At 38.2% G+C, this 12,956-nt stretch overlaps 1 protein-coding gene across 1 annotated transcript in view; it reads left to right on the forward strand.

Annotated features, from left to right (window-relative positions):
* Positions 1-11,149, forward strand: part of LOC122059031 (SCY1-like protein 2) — a gene marked incomplete at its 5' end in the record, with an annotated part of 34,121 nt that extends 22,972 nt beyond the window's left edge. Inside the window, 4 exons of the mRNA XM_042621737.1 lie at positions 4,205-4,267; positions 8,695-8,856; positions 9,524-9,642; positions 9,726-11,149. Coding sequence (XP_042477671.1) covers positions 4,205-4,267; positions 8,695-8,856; positions 9,524-9,642; positions 9,726-10,740 — 1,359 coding nt within the window. The remainder of the gene's footprint in view (positions 1-4,204; positions 4,268-8,694; positions 8,857-9,523; positions 9,643-9,725) is intronic.
* Positions 11,150-12,956: the final 1,807 nt, after the last annotated feature.

Consider the following 12,956-nt stretch of genomic DNA (forward strand, 5'->3'; position numbering starts at 1 on the left):
ATGGTCTGTTGATGTATGGCCAATCAAAATCACTACCAAAGAGATAAGTATCCAAACAGAATTAAGTCATGCAACCAGTGAGAAAGTCTCAAAGTAGTCAACACCTTATGTCTAAGTATACCCTTAAGCTGCTATACTTAAAACATGAATGAAACCAACACATCAAAAAACATGTTGTGGTAAAGAAAACAAAGTGAGTTACGAAAGACCACACCAACGGGAGATTTATTGTTTAAAACGATGAAGCCAAGCAATTAATTAGATAATACGTAGTTAATAAAACATCCCCCCAAAAGTTTTTTGGAACATTCATATGAAATGATAGAAAACGAGTGGCTTCTAACAAATGACCAACACCATTCTGTTGAGGGATAAAGGAGCTACTAGTTTAATGTATTATACCATTGTCAGAACATAAGGAAGAAGTAGCATTCTACATAAACTCCAACGCATCATCTAAATGGAAAATCTTAATAGATCATAAATGAGTCTTTATTTCATTATACTAAGATTTTAAAACAGATAACAAGTTTGGAAGACCTTTCAATAAGTATAACCAAGTTAGCGAGAATGATCAACAACAAAAGTAAAAAAATATCTAAAATTAGATTGATTTTGAACTGGATAGAGACCCCATTTACAAAGTGCACCAGAGAAAATAAATACTGACTCTTAGATTTACTAGGCGAAGGAAGTGACAATAACACCACTAGAAGTAGCTATAGCAGTCAAACAAAAACAAAAACAAAAACAACAACAACAACAACAACAACAACAACAAAGCCTTATCCCAACTAAATGGGGTCGACTACAAGGATCCGCGATTGATAAGTTTGCAAAGTAAAAGTGAAGGAAAGAAAGGAGGAAAAAGAAACGGAAAGGTAACAAAGAAATACCTCTGGGACATCCCACCTAAAGGCGGTCAACAACATGGATATTTGCCCTCCAAACAACTCTATTTGATGCCATACTAGGATCTAGATCGAGCTTTTGCATGCCCTTCCTTACCAACTCATCAATGGTCATTTTAGGCCTGCCCCTAACTCTTCTAGCCCCCCTCCATCTGGATTTGGTCACTCTTTACAGGAGCATTCAAAGGTCTAAGCTGAACATGCCCAAACCACCTTAAGTGACATTCTCTGAGCTTGTCCTGAATCGTAGCAACTCCCAAATCGGCTTTAACCCATTCATTCCTCACCCTATTCCTCCCTAGTTTTGCTTCACATCCATCTCAACATCCTCATCTCTGCTACACTCAACTTATCTATGTTACGCTTCTTGACAGCCCAACATTCTGCCCCATATATCATTACTGGTCTTATGACTATCTTTTAGAATTGCCCTTTAAGCTTTAGGGGTATACATCGATCACACAACACTCCAGAAGCACTTTTCCACTTTGACCATCCTACTTTAATTCTGTGAGACACGTCGTCATTTATCTCACACTCTTTGTTTATGATTGACCCTAAATATCTGAAATGATCGCTTTGAGGGAGTCTTTCTCTCTCCTCAACTTTCACCACATCACTATCCATCCTTGAGTGATTAAAGTTACATAGCATTTACTCCGTCTTTGATCTACTTATCTTAAGACCTCCAAATTCGAGGGTAGATCTCCATAACTCTAACCTTTCATTGATATCTACCACTGTCTCTGCCCTGACACAATATCATCGGTGAAGAGCATACACCACGGAACCTCCCCTCAAATGTTCTTGGTTAAATCATCCATAATAAGCATAAACAGATAAGGACTTGAAGTAGGTCCTTGATATAACCCAAGTAGTTGTATTAATCGTAAGAGTTAATTCACCATCCAGATGATACAACCCATTCTTCCCATGCCCTACACCAATCTTCTTCTTTTTCTGAAGATCTTGCAAAACACAATAAGAAATACAAAAAGTGATAGAACAGTTAAGAGAGTTTGTTTTTGATTAATAGACAAAAGGTTTAAAAGTAACTGAGGTATTTGCAGAACAGAGGATATAGTCATAGAAGAGGTGGGGGTGACCGCAAAATGGCCAGTCACTTGGGTAGAAGACCCATTAGCAAGAATAAATTATGAGGGATAAGGAGTCTTGTAAAAATAAGAGAACACTCTAGACTTACGAGTCATGTGATTTGATGCACCGGAGTCAATGATCCAAGAGATGGGGGAAGAAGTCGTAAGAAGTGCAGTATTACCTGTATGAGACAAAGTAACAGAAGATGTGGAGGTAGATAATTCAAGCTCTTCGACACACTTTAATAATTAAATGACCAGATCATCTCGGGGCACGGGACCTGAATAACTAGCTCTAGATGAAGTACCCAGATTTGGTGTCTCTGTGTCTCCAGATGACACCATTTTAGTATTTCCATTAGACACTGCTGTATTAGCCAACCATTGGGCCCATTCAGTCTTACCGTGTTTAACCCAACAGGTGTGGACTGTGTGATTATATTTGCCAAATTGTGTGCACTACTGTATAGTATGATCTGCTGTCCACCACGAACACCTTCACCACGTCTGCCTTTTCCACCTGAGCCATGACCTCTGCCTGAAAAAGGAATCAATCAATCAACAACTAGCAATGATCTGATATATAAAGACAACCAGTTGACACCCTCCGAGAAGTTCAGTAGTATAACAGTGATACAGATCTCAATACACAATAGCACAACCTCAGCCACCAAAAGCAGTTCATCCGCATATTTAATAGAAGAAACAGTGCACAAGTTGGATAGAAGACACTTGGAAAATCAGACTTGCAAAGGGAGAGATCTTGAATCACAAGCAAATGGCTGAACTGATTAGCCCCAAATTCAGGTCAAAGAGAGTATATATATGGCGAAAACTTTCTCAAAGTTTGAGAACAAGTTGATGGATAGATTGTAGCAGCCATCAAATAGCAGGTATCCGAGAATATGTAGGAAAGAAGATCCAAACCAGCAACCAACATGTCACATATGGATCATAACTGTAACTTGGTAGAGAACTAAGAATCAACCACCTAAAGTACAAAGAAGAGAAGAACAAAGAGAAGACGGAGAAGAGTAGAGGAGAGAAACCTGTACCAGCGAAAAATTCAGATTGTGAACTCGAAACATAACCTGAATAGAAAACTAATCTAAAACAGTAATAAAAAACTGAACTAACTACTAACTAAGCCTAAGTCACGATAGGGACACTTCCCCTATCGTGAGAAATGCATTACACATAGTTACTAATGCTACACATTGGGGATAGGTCCAGTAGGTGTACATATGATACCCTATAGACCATAACTATAACTTAACACTCACCCATGCCCAGATTGGAACAACACTTACGGAAGGCAGGACTAAAAAGAGACTTAGTAAAGAGATCAGCCAACTCGTCACCAGATGAAACGAACAGAGTAACAAGCAGCTTCTTTAAAACAACATCCTGTACAAAGTGGAAATCAACCTCAATATGTTTTAGTCCGTTCTTGAAGCACCGGTTACTGGTAATGTAGATGGTAGCTTTTTTATCACAAAATATCTTCATGGGTTGAGTAATTGGAAAACCTAACTCTTGAAGAGTAGACTTCTAACACATCAACTCAGCAGCAATATGGTCAGTATCTCTATACTCCACCTTAGCACTAGAACAAACCACTGTAGTTTGTTTCTTGCTGCACCACGAAAATTATATTATCACATAGAAGTTCTTAATTTCAGATTGTAGTAGTAGAAGAGACCTTAGTTTTCTGTCTTCACTAGTCTCATTCAACATAGGGCAACATAGGTTGATGCAGAACCAAAAGAGGAAAAAAAGAAGCATCCTAATCAAAGAAAGTGTCTCTCAAACCATAAACACAGAAACAGGGATTGGATCTTTAATTCTCTTATACCATATCACGAAATCAAGAACTGAAACTAATCCCTGCACACACGAAGCAAGAGCAAGAAGAGGAGAAGAAGGGAGGAGGAGAGAAGAAGAGTAGAGGAAAGCCTACTGAAAGGGGAGAAAAGGCTCACAATTAGTCAATATGTACTAACTGACAGCACATACTTGATACTGATGATGTTCTCATTTGGTCTAGTTCAATTCGTTGCATTGCCAATGATTACGACCAGTTATGATAATCTCGTAAAAAATTTTTAATCTTTGACATTGTGCATAAGGTACTGGTATTCTTCTCTCTCTCTCTCTCTTTTATTTTATTTTATTTTATTTTTTTAAATTCTGCAGGTAGTGAAGCAAGCGATTTTACCTCGAGTTCATGGCTTGGCTCTTAAAACTACAGTTGCTGCGGTATGTAGGAGATACTTCGTTTTTCTAAATCTGTGTCTAGAGGTGTTAAACGCTTAATACATTTTAAACTGTTGATAATGGTATGATCCTGAAGGATGTGAACTTTATTGACTATGATGAGAACAGTATGAATCCAAGCATTGATATCCAAAATAGAATATCCAAAATATTATTATTATTGAACATAGTATGGGGATGTGGAGGTAGCATTTCTTATTTGTGAAACCTGACTTCTCATGGTCAATCATATATTTCATAGCCAATTGTGTCAAACACGGTTCGGAAAAATATTTTGGTTTAAATGGGCCTCGAAATGCAAAGAATATAACACTTTGTTAAAATCAGTAAAATGCATAGTTGAACTTTGACAAAAAACTGGTACATTTTGGTTGGCGATTTCAGATGTCAAATGGCTGTATTTTGCTGCTGAACTTTAGGAAAACCCTAATTAAGCATCTTTAACATATTTGAACCTTTAGATTGCCAAAAAATAAAAACCCAAATTGGTAGTTTGGCTTTGAACCCTAGGTTGGTACTGTATGCTGTATATTTTTGTATTATTTCTCTTATATAATCTATTCTACACATAATTCAGTACCAGAAAACACAGTGTTCAATAAAAACGTTTGAAAATGTATTAAGAATGAACGGAAAACGTTTTATGGTACAATGTCAAAAAGTGTCATGTACAATTAGAGCGATTGCCTATTTAAGTATCTTTAAATATGTTTGAAGCGTTAGATTGGAAAAAAAAAAGAACCCGCAAATTGGTAGTTTGGCTTTGGACTTTGACATTTGGCAGCCAAATTCATCTTTGCCTGAAGAATCTCTAAAATTCCATCACAACAGTCCTAAAAGTGGAAAACTTGAAATTTGAGAAAATTTGGCGAAATGATGCTTCAAAATTCAAACCACCCAAATGTTGAAGTGGATGCTTCACAATTAACCACCAAGTCTTGATTTAGTAGCAAAATGATGTACTTTACTTCCATAATCTCAGGCTTTCCAACACCACCACCAGTCCCCCCCCCCCCCCCCAAAAAAAAAAAAAGAGAGTTTCTCAGGCGAAAGGGAGCGATGCCTCAAAATGTTCCCAAAATGAGTCGAAATTTCAACAAAAAATTTCCTGGAATATGTCAAATTTTCACTGAAATGAGTTGAACTTATCGAAATGGCCGAAATTTCAGTTGAAATCTGGCATGCCTATAAGGTTTACCCCTATATTGTTTTGAGGATTTTCGAAAACCGAAATGTTTGCAACATTTCAGTCATTTCGACAGAAATTTCAAACCATGATGAAATGAAATGATCAAAACGTTACATTCCTTTATATAAAATACCACATTTCAAATGGAAATGAGTTGAAATTTTCGAAATTAGGGAAGTGTGTCAAAATTGCTTGAACGCTTCAAAAATTTCTAGAAATATACAAGTCATTGAGGATTCAAACCCAGGGGCTGAAGCCAATGTGTGTTGCTGGATCAATTCAATGTGAGGAATGAAATCCAGACTCCTTTAGCCTTTTCCCTGCGGTTTAGTTTGTGCCACCTGCCTACCGGTTAATGCATGAATTGAGCAATCTGGTATCACCTGCAAATAGGGAATTCCACAAAATGAAACCTAGGCCCGAGTTGATGGTTTCGAAATGCTACCATGATATCACAGGTAGTGAGTCAAATTTGAGCAGAAAAAGATTATTTTTTCATGATTTGGGGATTAATTAAGAAGAAAAGGGGTTTCAAAATAGATCCTCATTTGGATCCGTTGACCATGGTCCATATCACATCTATGTTGGTATCTGAATAGTCATATGACCAGTTATGAAGTATAGTGTAGAATGTTGGGCAGTCAAGAAGCGTAGCGTAGATAAGTTGAGTGTGGCTGAGATGAGGATGTTGAGATGGATGAGCGGTAAAACTCTGAGAGATAGAATAGGAAATGACCAAGTTAGAACCGATTTAGGAATTACCCCAATTCAGGATAAGCTCAGAGAATGTCGGCTACAATGGTTTGGGCATGTTCAAAGGAGGCCTTTGGATGCCCCAGTACGGAGGAGTGACCAGATGCAGATGGATGAAGCTGAAAGGGCTAGGGGCAGGCAAAAAACGACCATTGATGAGTTAGTAAAGAGAGACATGCAAAAGCTAAGTCTTTACCCAAGTATGGCATCTAACAAAGCTACGTAGAGGGCTAAGATCCGGGTTGCCGATTTGTGAGTGGGAGGTCCAAATTCTCTCCTTTTTTTTTTTTTTTTTTTTTTTTTTTTTTTTTTTTTTTTTAATATATATAAATATATACTCATGGATCCATTTAGTTGGGATAAGGCTAAGTTGTGTTGTGTTGTTGTTGGAGGAGAAGTATTGTGGTTCTTATTTATAAATAATAAAGGTGGTTTTCAAATCTATAATACTTATAGAGGAATAAAACTTGGAGCCATATTATGAAATTGTGGGAGAGAGTAATTGAAACCTGTCTATGATAGGAAACTAATATTTTGGATGATAAATTTGGTTTTATTCCAGTAAGATCAATTACGGAAGTTATTTATTTTCCTTAGAGACTAATAGAAAGATTTTGAGAAATTTGACCCTTGTGGTCTTCTTTGACTGAAAAAAAGCTTATGATAGACCCTGGACAATTAATTTGGCAAATGTTAGAGAGAAAATAGATTACATCAAGGTCAGTTCTAAGCCAATATTTGTTTGTGCTAATCATTGATGAGCTGAAACATTCAAGATCAATCCCTTGGTGTGTGCTTTTGGCGGATGATATTATTTTGGTGGATAAAATTGGAATTGTGGTGATAAACCATGGAATCAAAATGTTTTACGATAAGTGAGAAAACCAGAATATATGTTGTGTAACTCTAGTAACAGTAGGACATAAAGTGGGGTTGTGAAAATTGAAAATAGAGAGCGTGTGAAGTGAAAATTTTAGGTACCAAGGTCCAATCATAAATGGAGGAGGAGAAATAGGGATGGTGTTGCATAAAGAATTAGAATATGGTGGATGAAGTGGAGGGGTGCATTGGGAGTGTTGAGTGATTGACATATTTTTTAAAACTCGAAGGCAAATTTATGAGGCAGTTTTACGGCCAGCAATGATGTATAGAGATGAATGTTCGTTAGTAAAAAAAAGGACATGTAGACAACCTTAATGTAGCTGAAATGAGGATGTGTGCAATAGAGGCCTTTGAATGCTTCAGTACAAAGGGATGATTTGATTTAGATTGAAGGAGCTATAAGATCCAAGGGGTAGGCCTAAAATGATTCTAGGAGTAGTGGTAAGGAAAGACATACATAGCTTAGGACTAGGAAAAGGTATGGCTCTGAATAAGCTGATTGGAGAAAAAGGCTGAGTTGTGTTTATAAATGAAATTAGGGGGTAATGATGTCATTACACTTGTGGCATCTCCTTAATGGCCAGTTGTCTGCTTATCACATGTGCAATAGTTACTCCCTTTTGTTTTTTCTTTCCTCAATATTTGGTTGCTCACTTGGTAGGCTTAGTGAGGCAGATCTGACTCATTAGGCAAGGAAGTGTTCTGGATGGTCATGGCACTGATCAGGGTAATCATTTTGAGAAATTCCCGTCATCTCTATCTATCTGGACTGCTTCATCCACTTGTATCATTCCTGATCTGTATTCACTAATCAAAGCAGATAGTGAAACCAGTAACTGTCTACAAGAAATGCAATTGGTCCACTGGGGCCTCAACTGAGTTGAAACAATACTTGATATTTGCCATCTTCCTTCTGAAAAATGCATCTACTTAGACAACTTGCAACACAAAATAGGGTCATGTTTATTTCTGATCAGATCTGGCAACATATTATTCAAACTATGAGACGATACTACCGGATTAGTTAATGGAGTAAGATGCTTATTAGTGCTGGTTCTAAAAGAAACAGTTGGATCTAAGCTGCATATTAGCACTGGTTCTGAAAGAAACAGTTGGATCCAGTTATGGAAGTAGTGATGTCTCTCCTGTACAAATTTGGTCCGGCTTTCCAATGCCTTCGTCCAGAAAAGTGAGATGATTTTTGAACTCCCTAGCGTTTCAAGAATGGATATCATTAATTGTTGCGTCTAACTGTACCAAAGCATGTAGCATATGAGTAAATGCCTTAACAACACACTTGGATCTTATTCACTTGGGTTTGGGTAGACAATCATGTACTTCTGTTCTTAGGGCCTATTATCTAAAAAATAGATGCTTTACATATAAAAACTCGGGAGTTTCAAACTGTATTTGTCTCTTACCTAGTACCATCTAAACAAGCTGGCTTCTCATTGATTAGAGGAATAGTGCGTTATTATTGTTATTATTCTCAAGCCTAATGAGATTACATGCGTATAGTTCATATAAGTGGGTAACACCCTTGTATAAATTATTAATATGAACATGGGGATGGCTCCATTGGCAGGTCAGAGTGAATGCTTTGCTTTGCCTTAGTGATTTGGTCAACACACTCGATAAACATGCTGTTCTGGATATCTTGCAAACTGTTCAACGTTGTACAGCTGTTGACCGTTCTGCTCCCACTCTCATGTGTACCCTTGGGGTGGCAAACTCAATTTTCAAGCAGGTAAAAACAGTCTTATCATCTGCTACACCTAATTTATCAAAGAATTTTGGTTGACTATTGTGATGAATGAGTCAAGAGTTGCTGTTGATGAAGCAATCTGACATGTAGCAGCCTAAAAACATCCACATTCTTCTTAGATGATTTACTTTTCATGTGACTAAAGTTTCCGCCTCAAAGCCCTGTGCCTCATGCCAGATAAAAAAAAGAGCCACTTTTTCAAGCATTTATTATTTATGGTCCATTTCTCCACACGTAAAAATCACGTGACAGGAATGTTTTCAAGTAAAATTCAAGTCTTTTGTACTGTTTTTTCCTTAAGATTATCTTTTTACACTTTTTTCACCTAGAAACAGATGGAGTTTAAGAGAAAATTTTCACTGATGTCGACATGAAATTGTACATGGTCTCCATTATTTGTATGGTCCAGCCCTGCACCTGCCACATCTTCCTGTGAGGGCCAAAAAGAAAAGTTCTGGATTCAAAGTCCAAAGAACTCTAAACAAAAAACAGTTGGCCTTTTGCACGAAGATGATACGTTTAAAGAATGTGCATCCTATTTCCACTTGAAGATGGTGTTCGGTTGGTTTAGCCTTTAGAAGTAGAAGTAAGAAAATTATTATTGGGGAATGTCAGCTAATGTTCTTCTATATGTATGTTTCTTGTTCAGTATGGCCTAGAATTTACTGCAGAACATGTCCTTCCGCTACTTGTACCACTTCTTATTGCCCAACAATTGAATGTTCAGCAGTTTGCAAAGTACATTCTATTTGTTAAGGATATACTAAGGTATTTCTATGCTTACCCCTTTTCTGCTCTGTAACTGAAGCAGTTGAGTTGTTTGTACTTTATATGCTTTTCTAATGTTGCAGGAAAATAGAAGAGAAACGAGGTGTGTCAGTTAATGATTCTGGAACTCCAGAAGTAAGGGTAACACCTGTTGCCAATGGCTTTCAGTCTGAATCATTGGAAAAACCATCTGCAATTGTCTCTTCGGCAAAGGGCAGCCCGGCATGGGATGAAGATTGGGTTCTTGTGAAAAAGGGTGCTGCAGTCACTGTGCAGCCTTCTATATCCAACCTACCATCAACATTGACATTGCCAGTTACACAGCCAAGCTCGATTACTTTCATGGAGCCACAGTCCATGATACCTTCAAATACTGCTCAGCAAACCACTTCATGCCCTCCAGTTGACATAGAATGGCCTCCTCGGACGACTTCTGCTGTTGCCCCTCAATTAAGTGATGATGTGAAAAAGAAGCAGAATCCAGGAACATCTGATACTGGTTTAGATGATACAGACCCTTTTGCTGATTGGCCCCCGAGGCCTAGTAACTCGGGAAGTAGTGTGGGGTCCGCTGCAACAAATGGTATGCTAGGGCTCTCCTCGCATTACCAGGGGTCTGTATTGAACACAACCCAGAGCAACTTCAGCCCCAGCAGCAATCCAATTGGGCTGTCAAAACATATTCAAGGAAGTTCTGTGATAAATTCCAACAGCCAGAACAGTGGTGTTTTCAATATGCACAATTCTATTGGCCTCCCTAGACAGAATCAGGGTGGTTCTATTTCAAATACCAACAATCTGTACGGTGGGGGATTCAACCCCCCAAATTCTATTGGCTTCTTGAAATCGAATCAAGCAAACTCCAGTTTGGGCATGGCAAACTCCAGTTCTTACACAGCAGGTGTATTTCCTGAAAAGAAAGCTACTGATCTTGGATCCATATTTGCCTCTGCCAAGAGTGAACAGACCATGCCAAGACTTGCCCCCCCTCCGCCAAATGCTGTGGGAAGGGGACGAGGGAGAGGGAGCATGGGACACTCACGGTCTAATCAACCCAAATCTACTTCAGATCAGCCAAACCTTCTGGATTTGCTATAAATGGGATGATCTTACCTTATGATTGGGGGAACTTGGTGAATCAGCCTCTGTAATTAGCCATCCAATTTTGCCGGAGTACTATTGGTTACATTCAAGTGCATTGGATGGAGAGGATTGATTTGAGAATTTCAGCATCCTCCACAGCTCTCAGGAATCTCAGGAACGGGTAAGATTCATTTGTGGGCTTGTTTAAGAGTTGTTTACTTGTAGTGTATTCTGATCAACTGTAGGAATTTACCCGTGCATTCCCCCTCCCTCCCAACTACCTTTTTTTTTTTTTTTTCCTTTTGTGTTCCTTTGTTCTTACTTCTTGTATCCAGAATATCTTCTTCAGGTTAGTGTATTCTTTGGAACAGCTCCAGCTCTGAGTCTGGTTACAGTAATAAAATGAAAATGTGAGTTCTGAAGATTTTCTGTGTTTTCTTTTTGTGTGTGTTTAGAATGGATGGGGTATCGCTAGTCATTTTTTCCTTTTCGGTCCTGACTGCCAAATCCTTGAAATGGGCGTTCATGTAAAACATAGGTTAATTGTATGGGGTGGAATACTATAATATAGGGGCATGATTTACACTTTTTTTTTTTTTGGTAGATGGTTTCGACTTAAAGATGTGGTCCATTCAATATTCTGGATATTCTCAATTGCCTTTTTTTTTTGGTAACATCGTTTGCATTTTTACATGCTTAGGTTTTGGTATTCAATAAACATGTCCATCCATGCTTATTAGTATAATTCTATGTGTCATTTATTTTTTTATTTTTTTGAGGTAAGGGTTTTTCATGTAGTTGCTCATTGATTGAGGAACAAATATGCCTGCATTAAGGGTTTTTTTTTTTTTTTTTAACCGTTGGCTTTGTTTGGTTGCAAAGGTAATCAAAGGGAAGGGAACTATAAATTTCAAAACTAAAAGAAAATTTTTTGTAATCATTACCTTATGTGCCTGTATTTCTAACTCAAAATCATTCTATACTTGGTTATTAAATTTTAGTCTACTTTGCATCAAAATTCCTTTGTGTCAGATCCATGGTACTGACCTCATTTAGTTGGGACAAGATTATGATTGTTATTTTTACATCAAAATCCCTTTGTTTGAAAAAGTCAAATAATAATTACTGTAGAAACGCAACCCTAAAATGATGTAGAAGATAATGGAAAAACAAAACAAACAATGCACACGGATTTTACGAGGTTCGGCAAGGTTGCCTACGTCCCCGGTGAGATGAGATCCTGCTTTACTATCAATGGAGAATAGGGTTACAACGCTCGTCCTCACACCTCTCAGTATTGCTTGCATTAGAGAGAAAGAAACCATCGCTACAAATATATAGCGAAAAAACCCTAATCCGGATTAAACTACAATTGCCACCTTAATCCGGATTAAACTACAATTGCCCTCAAATAAAAAATTCGAGCAGGGGGTTGTGCCCCCCTACACCCCCTGCTATGCAGGGGGGCTGCGACTGAATACAAGACATCATACACCAACAATCTCCACCTTGGCTTGAATTCTGTCGAGCCTCCTATAAAGATAACTTGTAGACGTCTTCATCATTGTATCTCATTAGAGGCACAAACCTGCACCTGTTTGGTGCGTCCCTCATCTTCAACAATGAGTAACATTAATCAAGTCCAAACAGGACTAGAACTTCTCTATAGTAACTGGCTTTGTAAACATATCTGCAGGATTGAGATCTGTATGAATTTTTCTCAAGTGAATACTGCCTTCTGACACAAGCTCCCTGTTCTTGTGAAATCTCACATCAATATGCTTTGTCCTTGCATGAAACACCTGATTCTTTGCAAGATGTATGGCACTCTGACTGTCACAATGTAACATTGTACCTCCTTGCTCCAACCCCAACTCATGAACCAGTCCAGCCAACCAGACTCCTTCCTTGGCAGCCTCAACTGCTGCCATGTACTCTGCCTCTGTAGTGGACAATGCAATTGTAGACTGAAGCATCGCCCTCCATGATATAGGTCCACCAGCCAATGTAAACACATACCCTGTAGTAGACCTCCTCTTATCTAAATCACCAGCATAGTCAGAATCAACATAACCTGCCAATTTTGTAGAACTTCCCTTGCCACTGAACATAACACCTATATATTTAGTCTTGCTCAAATATTTGAAGATCCACTTAATTGCATTCCAATGCTCCTTCCCTGGATTACTCATGTATCTGTTAACAACGCTGACTGCATGAGACAAATCCGG

Source organism: Macadamia integrifolia, chromosome 13, assembly GCF_013358625.1.
Source record: "Macadamia integrifolia cultivar HAES 741 chromosome 13, SCU_Mint_v3, whole genome shotgun sequence".
Lineage (NCBI taxonomy): Eukaryota > Viridiplantae > Streptophyta > Magnoliopsida > Proteales > Proteaceae > Macadamia > Macadamia integrifolia.